At 39.5% G+C, this 19,211-nt stretch overlaps 4 protein-coding genes across 4 annotated transcripts in view; 2 read left to right on the top strand and 2 right to left on the bottom strand.

Moving 5' to 3' along the window:
• LOC144633552 (mitochondrial antiviral-signaling protein-like) overlaps positions 1-19,211 on the bottom strand; it is an 85,880-nt gene that overhangs the window by 35,130 nt on the left and 31,539 nt on the right. The gene's annotated exons all lie outside the window — the stretch shown is intronic.
• Positions 1-19,211, top strand: part of LOC144633505 (ATP-dependent RNA helicase DHX58-like) — a 38,203-nt gene that overhangs the window by 15,671 nt on the left and 3,321 nt on the right. The gene's annotated exons all lie outside the window — the stretch shown is intronic.
• Positions 912-8,074, top strand: LOC144633521 (uncharacterized). The gene is made up of 5 exons (XM_078492373.1): positions 912-1,643; positions 3,493-3,720; positions 4,756-5,440; positions 5,540-5,691; positions 6,198-8,074. Exons 1-5 carry the CDS (start codon positions 987-989, stop codon positions 6,399-6,401), a joined length of 1,926 nt encoding a protein of 641 aa, XP_078348499.1. The 5' UTR covers positions 912-986; the 3' UTR covers positions 6,402-8,074.
• Positions 11,266-18,034, bottom strand: LOC144645898 (uncharacterized). Its single transcript, XM_078505446.1, has 7 exons — positions 17,806-18,034; positions 16,862-17,032; positions 16,076-16,328; positions 14,798-15,234; positions 14,114-14,221; positions 13,882-13,987; positions 11,266-12,966 (listed from the first exon to the last, which is right to left on the bottom strand). Exons 1-7 carry the CDS (start codon positions 18,032-18,034, stop codon positions 12,279-12,281), a joined length of 1,992 nt encoding a protein of 663 aa, XP_078361572.1. The 3' UTR covers positions 11,266-12,278.

Raw genomic sequence — 19,211 nt, 5'->3', positions numbered from 1 at the left:
TCCGCCAATAGAAAAGCAGGAAATTTCGCGCGCTTTTTTTCTTCGGCCAATCAGATTCTTGGAATTGTTAGACGTTTACTGTCGTGACGCGGCGTCCACTTTCCTGTGCTGTAAAAATGTTCCTCGGTCCTTGACTGAAAGTGGCTTCAAAATGCTCTCACTTTTTAAAGAGGAAATACAGAATTTTTAAGTCTTAACAGGACATTTATAGGACAAAAAAAACTCAAGTTGATACGACATGACGAAGTTTGTATCGTTTATTTGCCTACTCGCGTACAGTGAAACACAAATTTGGCAACGATGAGCCCTTGACAGGTCGACTTTTCCCTAGGCTAGACAGCTCCGAGTACGGGCCAGACATTTTGTCGCCTTGCAGAAGCACGATAGAAGAAAACTACCGCATTTCAAATGACGGGCCAAGATGTTCTTTATGTGAGAGAAACGGAAAACACGAACAGACAGCCTAAGGACCAAAACCGAACGCAAGGAACGGTTTTAAGAGGATTCGCTTGCAAACATTGATCCACATACAGTTTTATACTACGAAATGCAAAGTGTTTGATTTTTTTTTTAATGACCATTTTTATTTGCAGGATACCATGGTTACTCCATACTAGTTGGCGAAATTTTCACTAGAAATTAATGTTACATGTTTTATGTAGTATACCAAATAACATCAATCTGCAGCAAACCAAAGAATAACTATGAATTAATAAAAAGAATTATTGATAAATACAGTCGATCTGTAACTGTGTTTAGAAAAATAATTATCTCAACGCGCGGAATAGAATGGGTTGACATTTCTCAAAGTTAGATTTTGATTTGAAAGAATAGAAGTTTAAATTGTATATGGGTTACATGTCAAAATCCGTCTGGGGTCAGCAGGTCTAATTATTCAAAAGCGAGTTTTCATTGTCATGGCGTCGTTTTAGGTTTGGCTTTTGTAAGAGTTTCTGCCGCTTTACAAAGCAATCACGCTACCGAAAATGTTCGCCAATTTTACACCACGAATTCAACAAATCAAACTCACAAGAGAGCAGCTAGAAGCATCAGTGAATAGTCTTATTGAGACTAGGAATGATCTTCGCCGTTTTCTCGACGATGAATGTGCTACCGCAAGAGAATGGCAAGACTTCGAGACGGTCTCCGAGCGAGTTGACCAGTTGAACGTCTCCGCACTTCAGTTAACCGAGCGAGCAAACAGCAAATTACAAATCGCTTTTATTGGCTCAGTTGGGGCTGGAAAATCGACCTTGATAAACGCTTTGCTCGGAGAAGACATTATGCCAGTCACTCGAGCGGAAACCACATTTTGTAGCGTGGCGGTGACTGGGTCCTCTGGCAGTCAGTGGACAGCAGTTGAAAGAAGCACTGGAAGAGCCCTAGAGATTTCCGAGTTCAGACAACTTCTACACGTTCTTAAAGCCAGAGAACAGAGAGAAAGACTCGGTATTACTCCTTCTAGTATTATTGATGTGAAATGGCCTTCGGCAAGATGCAAGGCTCTGGTGGAAAGCGTTGTCCTGTATGATACTCCGGGAATAGGCGAACGAAAGGCAACAGATGATGCCGTTATTGAGCTCTGCAAGTTTGTAGACGTGATTGTGGCCGTTATGGATATCCACAGTCCGACTCTTAGAACCGTAAGTAGTCATTTAGAAAAGAAAAGTGGTAGTGACGTGAGATAATTTATTCCAATAGGTTGCAGTATGCTTTTCGAAGTGAAAATAATCATGTTAATTACACATTCATGCATGCTGTAATTCGTTGGCATCGGTGAAGCAAAGTGAGACATACCGTTTCGCCTGGTTATAGTTCTAATAATAAGCGAGGCACCAACTCTCGGCGGCTTGTCGTTGTTTGAGTTTTTGACGCCATCTTCTTTTGTTGCATTTGAATGTGATTGAATTCCACTTCCGCCATAATCATAATAATTTTGTCTTCTGAATAATTACATCCTTAATTAGGGCCGATTCGCACTTGCGGGCAACACAAGTTGGTAACATTTGGTAGATTCATTTCATCATAAGTGTGTCGATTGTCGTAAAGCACAAGTGCGGAATACGTCTTTTGAGGCAAACAACTTGTCCCACAATATAAAACAACAGAGAAACAGCATTCGTAGTACAGTAGTACAGAAAATGAACGAGTGAGCACAGCTAACTGACGAGTGAGTTTACTGATACGTGTCAACGAGTGAATAAAAATCGCACAAAGCATTTTTCATGCTGTTATGTGTTTATTTGATGGGTACTGAGACTTTTGAAAAGCAAAACATTCAGCTTCTGCGAAATATAAATGACGATAACATCAGTTTGTCTTCGAATTTAAAATCACATCTTTAATTGACCAATAGATCACAATAAGTAAACCAGTTACTTTCATAAATGTTATGAAGCAAACTTGGCTGCTGTCTCGCTCCGTGTTATGTATAATTCTTATTTTGTTTAAAAATAAAAAAAAACTCCATCAATAAAGGGAAGCGACGTGGCGTTTTGTTTTCCTTGCAATGTTTGATTTTCTTGGTCTTCAATAAACAACCAGAGCGACACAAACTGTAAACTTTTCTCCGCCATGTTTTCGGTGAGAATGGAAATCACCGTGCGATTTTTGTTCACAGCGAAGTTTCGTCGTTTGCGTTTTTTGATTGGACGAACGACGATTTTTCACCAGTAAATTTTCGTCGTTTTCGTTTCTTATTGGCTGATACGCAATCGTGTTTTAGTAAGTAAATATTTATGCTTATGAATAAACTTCGTTGTTGGTCGGCCATTGTGTTTTCACTGACAAATTACTGAGCGCGGCGTCAAGAATCGAGTTTTACAGCACCGAAATTATATTTTCTCTGACAACTTGTCGCGACAATCTTTCTTAGAAATGCGGGGTATTTCAAAACTTGTCCGCAAGTGCGAATCGGCACTGAACGTCTAATATTCAGTTTCATTAAAACATTTCTTTTCAATCGAATGTTAGTATATCCTGCATGCTTTAGCAAAAAAAAAACAAATCTGCATCAAACTATCTCACATCTTAAACGGTGGATACAAGTAGAAAGAAACTGTTAACGAAATTTTATATTAATATTAACTTATCATAAGTCCAAGTCACAACCAAAAGAATACAAATATAAGCAGAAAGGCCTCAAAGAAAAGTCATTAAATTGAAATCAAAATTCGAGCTTATTTTGGTTAGCTTAATCATGCTATAAACAACCATGCCCAGACGTTTTATGCAGTTCATGCCAGACTTAAATCTTACTTGGTAAAATGCTTCAACCGTAATGAACTGCGGTAAAACGGGAAAGTGAGGTCCTGGCCTAGTCTTCTCTCTTTGTCAACAGAGAGAAGACTTAAGAAGAAGTCAATTTAATTTTTGGAATTTTTCAAATCCGCTTTTTGACTTCATCTATTTCTTGTTGATAATAAACCAAGTGGTTGCATGCTTTATTTGTTGCGATTATGTGTTTTTAAAAGTCGTGAATCATCAAACCAGGTTGTGGATTTTGTCAAGGCCGTAAACTGCAGATACACACTGGGAGTGTTCACCAAGTGGGACATGTTCCAAGGAAACAATTTTTCCGAAGAGTATGGGGATACCACAGTAGACGACGTCAAGGATCGCTGTGGAGTAGAATTCATGAGCGCCGTCTCGGACAGAGGAAAAGTATACTTTATTGACTCGCAGACTCAAATGGAAGCCAGGAATCACCCTTCTAACCAGGTGAGGTTCCAGTAAGATTTCAATGCCTTGAATTATTGAAAGGGCGACCACAAAAGGCAAATTAAGAAGTAGGTTAGTGATTTCATGTCGCATACATGTTTAGGAAGAAGGTCATCCTTGGCCTCGTTAGCTCAATACTTGCACTTCTGTCAGGACCATAGTGCATTTCCCGTTTGTCCATTAGAACCGACTTACAAGTCCCCTGTGAATCATTATCATCAAGTCTCCGTGCACCAGAAGGCGCATAAGGCCGTCACATTTGCTGCCAAACACTCCCTGTCCCTTGCGCCAGCTTTAGCCACTTTCCAGCCTTGTTTTTTTGCTTTCTCGACAGTCCTTCTCCGAGTAGTCTTCGGTCTTCCTCTCGCCCTTCGACCATCTGGTGTCCACCCTCTTGCTGTGAAACGGTCATTCACACCCTCTCTCCTAATTATATGTTCTAACCAGCTCCACCTTCTTCTTCGTACCTCACAGCTTATGTCACTGGTCTCTGCCATCTCAACCACTCTCATTTCTGTCATTCTTTGCTGCCATCTTATCCTCAGTATCCGTCTCAGGCATTGGCACTTTTCTTTTATCGACTTTTGTGATCTTCCATGTTTCACAGCCATTTGACAGGACCGGTCGAACTAAAGTCTTGAATGGTCGTATCTTGGATCTCCTTCCTATTTCTCTGGCTGCCCACACTTTCCGTAGTCTCTGGAATGTACCACTCCTCGCCGTTTTCCACTTCTTCACCATACTCCATTATGCTCTCCCTGTTACTTGGAAACTCAGTCTTTAGTGCCTTGCACTTTCTCACATTAACATAGAGGCCTACTCTGGCTGCTTCCTCTGCCAATCTCCTTGTCTTCTCATGCCGGTCATTAACTTGGATGACAGTAGTGCAATGTCATCTGCGAAACCAAGGTCCTGTACCCTGTGAATATAGACCTAAAACTCCTTTCACAATTGTATAAGCCTTGCTTGTAAGCGTCATTTTACTGACGGTAAGTGACATCTATAAGTAACCACTTCTCCCATTCATTATCATAGAATGAAGCATCATCCACTACTTCTGAAACGACAGAGACGGAAGGTTTTCAAGGCTTTAAAGAATTCGAACGCGACTTGGTTGAAGCTGCTAAAGGAGCCTTGAAATTTGACACGCTGAAGTACGACCTGGAAAGGTTCATAGCAGAAGCAAAGGCCCTGTCTGGAAATCTGAGCAGGATCATGGAAAACCGAAAGCAGCAGAGAATACAGAGGCTATCTAGACGGATGAACAAAGTCATGGACGCTGAAAACAACATAAACTTACACCTTTCTCAGATATCAAACGCTCTTCTCGACGTAATGAAGCGTCTTCAGCGAGACCAGCAGCTGTCAACATTTAAGATGCAAATAGAGCAGGACATGAGAAATGGTGTTTCTCCGGAAAACGCTATGAACCGATGTCGGGACGGTCTTAACCAGAGACTTCAAGTTATGGTGGAAAAGGACCGAACTCTCAAGAACCAGTTAGATGCCATTTGGAACTGCTTGTCTCAAGTAGCGGACGGGCCTGCTAGACTGTCTCTTCAAGTGTCGCAGCCTACATGGAGAAGTGAAGATTTTCAGCTCGACGAGAGCTTCGATTACCAAGGCAATGATTTACGCGCCCGCTTGGCGAATCCAAGTTTGCCCGCCAGAATGCTGTGCTATGGCTTATTAGGAGCATCGGTACTTGGTCCAAACGGAGGTACGTACTACTTCAATTACTACAGTTAACTACAGTCACTACAAGCGATACGTCATTTTCAAATTTCGAACTAATCCTAAAGAGGTACCCTTTCCTTAGGTTTGTTTTCAGCGATAGGCGGCCCTGTGTTGAACAGCATACTTCCGTCGACCGATTTCCGCGAATGGCTGAGATACTTTTGGCCCACAAGTGACGCTGAAGTTAAAGCGGTTCAGGATTTCTTTGTCGCCAAAGTCAGAGGATTACACGAGGCAAGTTCAAGTTTTTTACAGACTTTCTTTTTGTAACTGCTTTAGTTGCGTGCATAACTGAGATGGCATCTCCGCATGTTTCGTTTTCCAAAATAATACTTGTTCTAGCCTACACTGACATCGAGAAATTTTACGAGTTGGAAAAATATGTGATTTGACTCATTTGGTCGTCCACTATTTTCGAGTAGGTTTGCCTTCCAACAGCTTTGGAAATTCACTCCGATGATCATTTATCACTTTCAAAAAACAAACAGATGACCCAAGTGTTCAATGGCTTACACTAACACAAAAAATATGGTTTGATGCCATAAGTGTTTCCCTTAACATCAAATTCTCATTTTCACCACTTCACTCTGCCGGGGAGGTGGCCGATTTTCATTATGTTTGTTCATTATTTCGTGGTGAATTGCACTGGTGAAGTTTGTCTTAGAAATAATTTTTGACATGAAAATGTTATCTCTGAGAATGCATAACTTAATTCACCGCTTCTTTATTTTATATTACAGGAAAAATGCGAAGAGGTGGCAGTTGATGGAATTAGCGATGTGAAGACGACAGCTGAGGTTAGAATTCGTGGAGTAAAGCGTTCCCTGGAAGACGACATCAAAAATGTTCAAGGTGGTGACAACTTTTTAAACAAACGGAGGAGGATTACTGATCGTCTTCAAAATTCGTTTGAGGCATTTGAGGAAAGAGCTCATGACATTTAACGTTATATATAACCCTCGATGGTTTAAGAGAGGGAGGATGACACCCCTCTCCCCTAAGGATATAACTCTATGTTGCTTAAGCTTTAAGTAGCTGTTATTTTCATCCCTCGAAGACATCTTGGCGTGGCAACCTTTTGTCGATGGGTCTTTTCGTTACCATGGCAACCTGTGTTAGACATAATGGAAAATATAGACGGCAAACTGATCCTGACGGCTAAAGCGGTCAAAAATAAACAAAGGGGATAAAAGAAAAAAAAACAGAATATATTGAAAAAACTTTGCCCTATATTTCGGTTTGCAAAACAAACCTTCCTCAGGGGCTGGGCGGAAAATAAAAAATGAGTAAAGTAAAAGGATCGTTACCAATAGAAAAATTTAAAATAAAATACTAAACAATGATTGGTTCTAACAAGTATCAATGACGTGTTTCGTCACGTCTGTTAATTCCCATTTTATTTTAAATTTTTCTATTTGTAACGATCCTTTTACTTTACTCATTTTTATTTTCCGCCCAGCCCCTGAGGAAGGTTTGTTTTGCAAACCGAAATATAGGGCAAAGTTTTTTCAATATATTCTAGTTTTTTTTTTCTTTTTATCCACTTTGTTTATTTTTGACCGCTTTAGCCGTCAGGATCAGTTTGCCGTCTATATTTTCCGTTTTAACTTAGTTACTGATCCAGGTCTTCAATAGATCCGGCACCACTCATCGGTTTGTCGCTGTGATATTGCAGTATTTTATTATATTTGTTTTAGACATAATAAGCCATACCGAGTTGTTCTTTACCTCTGCTTCAAACAAGTCTTTGTGCACAACCTTTAAAATAAAATGCATTTTGCTTTGTAAGACAATGAAATACATATGGAAGGTTGTGCATCAAGACTGGTTTCGAAACAGAGGAAAAAGCTAACATGGAAATGCCCTATTCTTCGTTCTTATGATGTTTTGACTAGTGATTTTTTTTCAGGACCTTTTCGATATTTGTTCATTTCTGCCTGCTTTTCGGAAAGCCAACAAAAAAAGGCATATTAATACAGTTTCGGTGATGTTAAGTCGTTGCGAATTCTTGTTTCAGAATCGTTTCCATGAATGTGACAAAGGTATTGTAATCCAAAGCTGTTTTCTTCACTGTTCCTGCGTTTTCGGTTGCTGTTATAATAATAATTTGGCAACTTCACGTCTGTAAAAGGTGTTTCCCCTCTAGTGTCAGGTTTTTCCGAAGCTTTATCGATAGAAAGTCAAATTGGAGCAAATAATTTGGTTCTTCATTCGTGTTTGAACATTTTCTCGCAAAACTGATCTCGCAAAAACACGCGCAGCGGCTAGGCTTTCGGCGGGAAAATTTGGAAGACGCCAGGAAACTTTTATAAATACGGCCGGTTGGATACCGCAGAATATGCAAGGGCTTTCTAACTTCATGACTGGCTCTATTCTTCACGGTATGGGCCAAATTAAGGTATACATATTTTTCTTGTATATTCAACAACTCAGTACTTGAGTTTTAACTTGAGCCTAGCGCAAATTGTACACTTTATCTTAATGGGAAAACTTCAGTGGTTTTGAACCAAAATTAGATCGCCTTAGTTTTGAGTAACCAAGCAACACATTCTGGTAAATTGTTCTTACTACATGTTATTTTTGTGATTCTTAAAGGTACATGAATAAATATATCTTCCAATCAGTCTGTCTACTTTCTTACTTGTTGCTAGGACTTGTTGGCCTGTTCATACACACTAAACATGAAAAAAGAATGAAAATGTTTAGAATTAACCACTTGAATAATTATTGACAACCGATCGCAAATGTTCGAGTGAGTTTAGGCCACGTCCACACTGACCCGGGTAAATTTGAAAACGGAGAAATTTGAAAACGCCAAGTAAAATAAACGATACGCTTCATTGGTGAGATGATGCGTTTTCAAATTTACCCGTTTTCAAATTTACCCGGGTCAGTGTGGACGGGGCCTTAGTCACAGAGAGTAAAAGCTTTTACCATGCATTAACGTCTGAAAATTAATTTCGATGACTTGCCATGCAGTTCATGTCCTGCCATGATTAAACGTATGTAATCCATCAAACAACAGCTATGTTCGATGGATCAACTTCATTTACTATTGAGGTGTTGTAAAATTACGTGATAGATTGCTCTCCGAAACAATCAGGCGGTTTTGAATTATCTAAGAAAGAAAGCGAGCGATTACTTAGTTTTGCTTCATGGGGCATGTGGAACATGTTTAAATCATGTCCATCATAGCATTGAACAATCTTTTGTTCAGTTCTTTTTTAGGAGAGAGCCAACTCGATCGTGATTCTCCGCCCTTCACCAACAAACCTTCTTATGGGGGGGATTACGTGACCTTGTCAAACATGAATATTTGTTGTTAGGGATCAATACTACTTTTCGTATCAAGAAAAACGGCTCACACTTTAAGCGATCTTTTTCTTTACATGATACAGTTAAACCTCCCGTAAGTGGCCACCCATTGTGTCAAACCAAGGTGGTCGCTTCTGGGAGGTGGTCGCCTACGACAGGTACAGACCACCGAACGAGAACACCATTCGAGTCATGCAAGGTCTATAAATAGACAACCAAAAAGCACTCTGCATCAACAAAAGAAACAACAAAGAGTGCAGGAAAGAAAGTAAAATTGCAGAAAACGTAGCACATGAAGCTTGTGGGACTTTTTTGATTCAAACATTTAAAGCTACCTACAGACAGGAGACCTTGACACTGCCGACTATCAAAATGATGCTTATCCCCGTCAGAAGGGAAGACTGCTCCAAGCCCACCTATCTATTCGTACTTCATATTTGAATGAATGGGGTGACGTTCAAGTTTAAGTAGTAACAATAATAAAATCAAGATATATTTTTATCGACCTTTATTTCTCTTTTGTGCCGTTTGCCTGCTGCTCGCACTCGATTCAGTGCCATATTATAAATAAATTTCTTTGCGCGTTACATGATGGGGCAGCGAAATGGAAACAGACAGAGAACAAAGTTAGCGAAACTCCACTACGATATTGTTAGTGTGGTCAACACACTTTGTATGCTAAAACTTTTAAATCTATGTAGTCCATTACAGTGCTGCAATAATAATGAAAACTTTTAAAATTTGGTAGTTTATTGTATACAAGCACAAAATAATCGAAGTCGCCTTCCATTTGTTGTCAAGAAATTACATATGCAGTATTTTGGCAAAACGAAATCACGTAAACTGAATATGTGATAGCTCAATCGATCAATTATCGTTTATTAGGGCAGAAGCTCAAAAGAGATGGTCAATGATCATGAGCGAGTTTCGACTTTTTAGTTTAAAATTTCATGCAGAAGACGTTTGTGTCGTCTTATAGATTGCGCAACGAACGAACGAACAAGGACATCTCCGTAGGAGTGAACTCTTCACCTTCTCTGCAAAAGTATTGGTAATCACCCATAAGTCGAGTGCCATCAATTGGAATTAAATAAAAACGACCACCTCGGAGACTGCTTTTTATCTTGGAAAAAGAGTTACCACCAACGCAGCGAAGAAGATCATCTAAAGATGAGCAGACTCTTGTTTGAGAGTTTCATCCTTCATAGGGAAGACAATTTAGCCCAGTAAAGTAAGCAATTCTTACGTAGGTGTTTTATGGAACTAAATATTTATCACAGTTCGCGTATGCGAGAAATGGCTTTCTGTATACCACCAGGGTGGTCCGTGAGCATCACCATAAACGCAAGCACACAGACTACTGCAATATGATAAAATATCTAATGTCAGATGTCACTGGAAATCATCAAGATCGCTTCAGGTTAGTCATGAAAAAAAAAACATTCAGAAGAAATAAATAACTCCAATCTACTTCAGAAGAGTTTGGTTCCATAGCAGTAGACAGTAATTTACAAGTGCCATGGTACCTAGTTGACAATTTTTTAAAACAGAGGGTAGAATTAAAAGTGCTGTGTTTGAAATTCATGAAATAAAGAAGTATTAAAGTATTAAAAGTATTAAAAGTAAAACCAGGTTTAGGCTACAAACTAGGGAAAACAAACTTCAAACATTGGATTTGGGACAGTAAAGAATAAAGCCGACCTCCAACACGCAAAAAGTGGATTATGTGTAAAGTCGATAAAGTAAAATTTCGATATGGGATTAATATAATTCAGCGTACGATTACATTGAAGAGTAACTGCAGTTTTTTCAATGTATTGGTGTAAATGTAAGATATCGGTGGCCAAGTAAAACATGATCACCTATAAATTTGGTCTTACAAGAAAAAAGAACAGGAGACCATTTTTGTCAACCGTGGGGTATGAATCTCTTTTTGGGTCTAAAAGTTGTCATTCTTTTAGATACCGGGGCTTACAATATAAACCCCTTTTAAACTGAAGACTCACTTTCGGCTCCCAACCCAGCTTTTCTAAGTCTGCCTTTCAAAAAAACCCCTCAGCTTATAAGATATTCGAATCAGATCTGCGCACTCCTCCAATAACAGCAGATTCCATGTGGAAATTGACTAAAAAGACAAGTGTTGAAAGCGTTTTGTAGCAACGTATTTCATTTCATTTCATTTTCTTTAATTCAGGTTATAACTCATCCCAGAGACCCAGGGGCAGTAAGTGGGGGCGAAACGAATTAATAAACCGGGTAGACTAATGTCCCGTTGATTATTTTCGCCCCCACTTACCGCCCCTGGGTCTCCGGGAATGACTGAAACCCTCCCGTCGGATAAGCCGGGTTATCAGAAAACCTTGAAACCTTGTTCTAGTCTCCCCGTCCCCCCCCCCCCCCCCCCCCGCCTTTTCGTTTACCATTAGTGTGTATATTCCTTATAATTTTTGGATATAATAAAGATCATTGTTTACATACCAAAATTTACATAGCAAGAGCTAATTCTCTTTTTTATTTTCGTCAAAGAAATATAGCGTCTTTATGTTACAAAATTATTTCAAGAGAAGAGTATACTAGTAGACTGACACTCTACAAAAACAGCCCTGTGTTATAATCTTCCACGAAAAAGTGAGTAGTCTCTAAAGAAAATCTTGTGCTATAATAGCTGATCTACCTTTCAATTACCTTTATCAACTTAATTGACAGGTTGATAACAGACCATTTTCACGATACCTTCCATGGTGGTTTTCTTACTATAATGTAAATTTGCCATGTTGTCTTTCAGGGTGGGGGGGGGGTGCTTAACATTGAATTTATGCCGTTCCTTGGAAAATCGGATTGTCGAAATAGTGAGCTTTCCGCGTCAAAATCACATTTGAGACCAAGGTCATGGAATCATGATTTCATTATTGTTAAGGTAGTTTGCAAAAGATACTCGATAACTTGACTTGTTAACTACGGAAGCCGTTTTCTTTTCTATGAAAGCGCCGTAATTACGTAAAACGTTTCCCCACAATACTGAAACCACAGCATGGTATGAAAAAAAGTATCAGACATATAAATAAGAGACCAGCCTAAACTTGTTGTTTAAAGTTAAAAAGCTTGCTGCCCCCTTCAAATATCACGTGCTCTTTGCATTATAACATGGCGGCCTTATCGCGAATAAGGCCTGTTAGCTGAGTATTATATTTCATGTATGTTCTGTCAACGTTTATATCCCTGCATACTTTAGTTAAAAGCATATAACTTGATTTATTCCTCGATAAATCAGTCTTGTGAAGTTAATATATGTACCAGTCCGTATCTGATTCTTTTCGGTTTTAAACGGCTTGTCAACTGAATCTTGTGAATAAGGGTAAGCAGTACTTTTTACACTTCCACTGACAAGTATGTCATACTTTAGAAGCCGCCGAAACATCAAACTAAGTTTTCTCTTTCTAAAATCGTTCTCTCGACGTTATAACCGTTCGTCGACTCCCCACATGTAGGAATAGGGATGCAGTTTTTCATTCAGATCCGTTCTGTTTTCCATTTAAGCGCCGTCTTCGTAAATGGCTTCTTCCTTTTTTCGAGGGATTAGTCGTTTCTGATATCCAATCAGAATACGGTGCCACACGAGTGAAAAAGCTGTAACGACCATCGACCCCGCATCCCTCGCCCCAGCTCACTAATCCGGCCACAGTCCATCGATAGCTCCTGGACTTGGAATCGTAGCGCTCGCGCACAAATGGACCTCCACCGTCCCCCCGACATGAATGCTGTCCAGCCTTTTCATGTTCGGCGCAAAACATAACGCTGCTGTTAAATTCCTGCCTTGTGCTATTCCTGCAAACTTTATTGGATGATACTGCCAACGCTATATGAACAGTCACTTTCCGGCTTTTCTTGCGGTGGTGTTTCGAGGATTTCCTGTCTTGTTGTTTTACTTGGGTTTGCTTTTCGCCCCACCCTGCGACAAAGCCGTGCTTTCCAGGCGTTGCTAAATCATTTCCACGCAATGCTAAATCCGGCAAGCACACAGGACTCACATACTTTCCAAGTTTGACTTTTCGATTTAGTTTTATAAGCGCGATGTCGTTTTCGTGACTTTGGCGTTTGTAGTTTTTGTGTATGAAAATCTTGGCTGCTTCAATGACTTGCTCCGGACTGGTTTTCCTGTCCCCTAGATGGTGGCCTCCAGCCTTAACAGTGTATCTATAAAGAGAAAAGTGATTTGATTGGTTTTAGAAGAAGCTCTAGCGCTATAATCCAGTGTCTATAGCATGAAGCGACTAGCAGTATTGCTTCTCCCTCTGGATGGGATGAGATACTTTTGTATCAAAAGGTCTAAGTTAAATTCTGTATGGTAATAAAGCGTGTGTTTGTACATTTCGCCGATAAAATATTAAAAAATGGAGGTTAAACAGCTGTTTAAATATCACTGAACGTTTTTTATCTATTTGATGATGATCAAATAGATCGAAAACGTTCGGTGATATTTTAACAACTTTTGAAGTTCAATTTTAAAAAAAGCGTGTTTTGTTGCTGAATGTTGTTGTTGTTTTTGCTATTGCTGCGCGCCAAAATGTCTGCCATAATTTTTGCTCTCCGTAGTTTTGGTTTTATTTTGCTATTGCTTTCGCGTTTTCCTAGTTATGTCCCATGACATGCTGTTGCTGTTGTTGAAGTGTTAGTCCTTTAGAGGTTACTCTCTCTAGCATCTTTTAGGTTGCCGTGATGTCCAGTCTACTCAGTCTGTCGGTACCCATTTATAGCCCGAGTAAAGGGAGGCACTGTGACAACAAGATGTCTTACCTTAGAACACAACACATACCTTGGCTATTGTTACAAACCAAGAAACCCAAACTAACTAAATGTGAATGTGTATGATGTGGCAGGCTTGAACAACATTGTCCATTTCTTTTATAAAATTACCACGGTAACTATAGCCTGACGCGTCATAAAAACATATACCACGACAAATAAAAGAGAGGTCAGTCGAACTGACATTTTTAACAGTGATACCTGTATTTTTCGTTGGAAGGGTTTCTTGAAGGGAACACATAAATTTGATAATTACATTTATTGTCTGTGAAATAAGTACAATATTCTCACGCTCTAAGAAATTACCTGGAAGCTGGGCGAATGATGGGTCTCCATGTTTTAGAATAAAAGCAATGAGCTGCTGTGATGACCCATTCCTTGTTGATAAGAGCTCCGTTGCAGACTTGGACCCCTGACAAAAACAAGCAAAACAATCAATAAACCACAGGGAACGTAGCAGTGGGACTGAGAAATCAAGTAAATTAACCAGTAAGAAAATAACTGTTGAATGCGTACTGTCGAGAATAATTGTACTTACCGTCCCAGTAGATATTGATTTGCCAGGGCCATACCCCGCTTGTCGCCTTGTTGCCGCGTACATTTCGAGCTCTTGGTTTGGTCACACTTACGCCACATTCGCCAGGATCTGGAAAAGGTTAAAGCAGAATGTTTCTTGAATAGTGACAATTTAAATTCAGATCGGATGAATCTTTGGCCTGTAAACTCTTTGGGTTTTGGTAAGTGCATGCCATTTCGTAATTATTTTCTTTTTTTTCGTAATTATTTTCTTTTTCGACTTAGGTCTTGAGCTTCAAGTGCATGCGTTTCGTTTGGCGACTGAAACTGTTCCCGTGTTTTGCTAATAGCTATTACTTATAACCAAACCCATGCTCTGGTTGGCGTAAACCGGAACCTTAATTAACTATTAGCAACGAGCAAACTACTACTGTCACTCAATAAAAGACCGCAATGTCTCATACCGTGATGACATGAGTTAGTTTCGTCTTATTTACCACATTTTTCACTATTTTATTTACCTAAAGCACCTTAAACGAGGGCAGAGATTTTCTGTATATCTTCATTAGGTTGGCGGAAATCAGTAAATCGCAACACACGAGAATTTTTCACCATGAGGACAAGTCTATTTTAAGCACGGACACAGCAGTTTAAATTAATGAACATTACTTTGAATGTAATAATGTGACTCAACCAGATATCTCACCTTTTTTCTTCATCGTCACAGCTCGTCGCACAGCATCAAATACGTCACCATAATACCTCAGAAATATAAGGTGGCTTTTGATTGGCTGTGACACAACCGATGACAAAATCTTTGTGTTAGGGTTCTTCCCAATAGCGATGGAAAATATCTGAAACGACTTTTCGCTCTCCAATAAACGTGACGCCTTAGGATGACTTGTTCCCATGTTCAAGAGTCCAGTGCTTATTATAAACATGGCTTTATTGCTGTTAGTTCGAGTGTTCGGCACTATCCGGCGTCTTGTCATGTACATGGCCCGTCCTAGCGAAGTACCACACCCCCCTGGTTTCTTGATACCACCGATCTTTTTTATCACTCGGTCAGAAGGAGATGCAAAATTCATGGCGGTGTACGGTTTGTTGTTGTAAGAGACAACTGCTACACGAATGTCCCCTCGCCTGTTAATAAGAAATCACAAAAACGTTAATACTTTTGATGCGAGATAGTAGTGTTTAGTCATGTCCTTGCAGTGACGTAAGCTTATTACTGACGTCCGGTTGAAATAAAGTTGATAAATCTGATGTGGTCATCCGCATCACTCTATGCAGATTCCAAACTTTTCTCATCTTTTTCTACTGTTTTAAAGGAACTACGTCATGGACAACTGCGTATCTTGAAAAAAATGGCAGTTTTTTTTTTCAGTTTGTCATTCGTAATTCATTTTAATCTTCGTCAGTCAAAACCATTCTAGTTTATTTTCGAGTTTTTATTACTCCGCTTGTGTTTTTCTGCCTTAGAAAACTATTATTTTGAGGTTCCCTTCAATTTGAGAGTAATCAGAAAAATGACTTAAAATACCGTGGCATAGTTCGTTTATGCAATAGAAACCCTCAAAACCTGAAGCAATGATCTTCTGTAATGTGACTCAGCTTCCTGGTTTATTCTGGACAGTGTTTGGTCATTTGACGGAAGTCAAAGTTTCATCGGGAACTCTGATTTTCTTAAGAATAATATGTTATCTTCAAATACCGCCATCTTAAAAGCCGCGATCAACGTACTCACTATATGGGGAACGCCTGATTGCCGTCCCTACCCCCGTATTCTGAGTATGATGTCCTATCCCCAGACCTCGCTCGCAACGACATTTATGATGGCGGTCCGACGAAGCGGACTCTATACGGCATATGCGTGGTTTTTGTTGTTGAGTGTGTTTGTTGGTGGTGGTGGTGGTGGTTATTTTTTCCGTTCATCTCGTTTTCTATTCATGTCATTACTGTATAAATTCATACAGGTACTCACAGAACAGTAGCCGCTAAAACTCGGATAAGCTCTTGCGCAAACTTGAGGCCAATCTTGTAGTCTTCCTTCGAGACTCCATTAGATCCATCTATCAAGAAAATCACATCCAGACCGCCATTATAATCCAGATCAATGGAACGGCGTGTTCTGGAATCAACCTTGGGACAAGAACCATTTCTTTGGCATGGATGTTTGTCGAAGAGGCTGTAGCGAATAAACGCGGTGGCTTCGTTGACATCCATGACATTTTTGTCTGAAGAAGAAATCAAAAGTTAATTTACAAAAATAATTTCGTTTTTTACCCAACACATACTGAAACTTCGTTTATTAGACTGACACAAATTTCTGTGTTCGTTCTCTGTTTTTTGAAGGCCTATAAATAGCTTGGGCCGTAACTTGCAAGAAGTAATTCCAGCGCCTACTATATAGGGTGTTTGAAGAGCTCATGAAACTTAATAATCGGCGAAATTTTCAGCTCTTTACGTTTAATATTGAAGAAGATATTAGCTTTCACAAACTGCAAAATTTCTGGAGGCAAAAGCGGTAATGTGCCCATACATTCTTTGTAAAATTTTGAGTTTTTAAACCCGCGTCAAAGAAAAAGTTTTTAATACATAAGGCTCAAATTTATAGCAAAAGTCATTCGTTTCATGGTCTTTCAATATTCATAACTTATATTTTTGTAGCTCGATCAGAAACTGAAGCGCTTACGATAATAAGGCAAATATTGTAAACAAAGATTCCCCTATAAAAGTGTAACATTAGCGTTCAATCTCACCAACATACCTACGCATTTCGGTCGAACAGTCCATGTTCCATGCTTCTTACATACGCTGATCGCTGGACCATGCAGCTTATAACCGCGGGCACACTTGTATTCAACGGTGCTACCAACATTGAAATCAGATCCGATGAAATATCCGTGGCGGATTGTTCCCGGGTTACCACAGCTTGTAACTACCAAGATTAAAGAAGATTTAAGTAGTTGCGTGTGGAATGTCTTTCATGTTTTCTATGACACTGAATGAGAGGGCACCTCAGCAAATACTTTCCTTCAACTGACAAGTAGACAGCGATTTTTTTTTAAGATAAACGCATCATAAACCCTTCTTTCTCCCTCCTCGTTATAGTTTGTTTGAATGTGTATCAGCTACTTGATGATTGTACTCCATTCTTGTGACCTGTCTGCTCGACAATGTATAATTATCACAAATAAAGTTGTCAGATCACTGTGTCAAATTTTGTTGTAAGTGGTTTAGTTTTGTTCCAGAACTTCCTTGATTTGGTGTATCGGCAAATGGCTTTCTAAACTCTCTAAAACAAAGATGTAATCGCTGATAATGAGATATTTAAGAAGAAAAAATAATAATTTCTATGTTTGCCTCCTTAATACTTAACGTCATGTCATTAGCGGCCTAGGTAACTAGAAAGTTATGTGAGAAATGTCTTGTAAATGGTCCAAAAGGAGAATTGTATGGTGGCAAAGGACGGACAGCGAGGAGTACCACTAAACAGCAGCCACTGAGACTTAAAAAAAATAGGTGAAGCTAGTATAGGTTAGACAATCTCCTGTTTGATTTGTCTGCGTTCTTGGCTGACCAGCTTAAAAGAACCTTGTGAAAATCATTCCGGGAATGATTCTACATCATGGGCGAAGTCAAAATTCAAAAATGCCTAGAGAGGGATCAGAAACACAATAGAAACAAGCCGATTCTCTCACTATTTACTACCTTTTGGAAATTTACATCTAGGCTCTTTGCCAAGTAGTTTGCCATCTAAACAGCGTCTGACTCTGTCTCCCTCCACAAGTTTGTAGCCATTGATACAGTCATAAGTAACCCTGGAATAGTTACAGCAGTGCTTGATGGCAATATGAAGGGGACGATATTGAACCAGTTCCTTTACGACTGACTCGCAGGTCCTGTTGCTGGGGACGGTTGCTACGTGGAAATGAACCATTTATGTGTCAGCACTGAATTGACCACGGTAAACAAAACCAAAGTAGGATAATAACTGCATGCAGTTTGTCTGTAAGAACGAGTTGGCCTAATATTTCGGTGAAAAATCCTACTTCATCACTTTTATTAACTGTGAATACTTATCCGATTATCCAAACCAGCCGGAAAGAGATCAAGCTACTTTAAGAAATTGCGGATCAAACTAACTCGTCATTTTTTCTTTTTTTTTTACAGCTTTACGTTTTCGTGTCCTTTAGTTTAAGTGTTGTGATTTCGAGTAAGGATGAAATCTATCACCTGTAACTCGTTATTCGTGTTTATGCCACGCGGCCCATTTAAACCAATTATGATGCACGGAAACTTATTAGTGGATGGAACACGAAAATTTAATTTAAAAAAAAAAGAGAGAAAAAATTGGATGTTAGAAAAAACGGAGGCTTACGTCGAGTAACCCGTAACCGTGAAAATATTATGATTCTCATTTTCAATGTCCATTCATCGTCTTCAGCAAGGTCATAATACACAACTTTATCAAAAAAATTACATGACGCTATTTCCCTTCGATTTGCAAGAAACCTCAAAATTATAGTTTACCACTAGGTAGAAAAACACTAGACGAGGGATCACTTGCAAACAAAATGAAATCTCCGGGATGAGTGAGTTTAAGGAAGATTATTGATTGAATGTTTTTTCGCTGATGAACTACCTATTCGCCCGGGGGGGGGGGGGTACTCCCTATAATGGCCTATACGGGGAGGCTCCGCCCGAAAGGGATACCTTTTTCAGGCTTCAGGTATATAAAAGGGTAGGGATTTCACGAGTTTGAGTATATGAAAGGGTATGGAAATCTGTCATTTGGCTATTTAAAAGTGTCTTTTATTAAAATATTTCGAACAGACGCAATTTATGGCTGTATCATTTTAATTTATTAAGCGCTACATTAAAATGACAAGAAAACGTCCTATTTTAAGTACACGCCATGTCTCTTAGGTATATGAAAGGGGTACCTTTTTTCAGTTAAAGGTATACGAAAGGGGTACAATTTCTGTCAAAAATGGTATATAAAAGGGTAAGGGGTTAGAACTTGGCGCGGAGCCTCCCCGTATAAAACTTTTTTGAGAGCCCCCCCCCCCCCCCGGGCCTATTCGCCAATACTCTGCAAACTGACCTGGTCCTGG

This window comes from Oculina patagonica, chromosome 1 (genome assembly GCF_052425735.1).
Source record: "Oculina patagonica isolate OP01 chromosome 1, crgOcupat, whole genome shotgun sequence".
Taxonomy (NCBI): domain Eukaryota; kingdom Metazoa; phylum Cnidaria; class Anthozoa; order Scleractinia; family Oculinidae; genus Oculina; species Oculina patagonica.
Note: the sequence above shows the minus strand (reverse complement) of the source record. Positions and strands in the feature narration are given on the sequence as shown.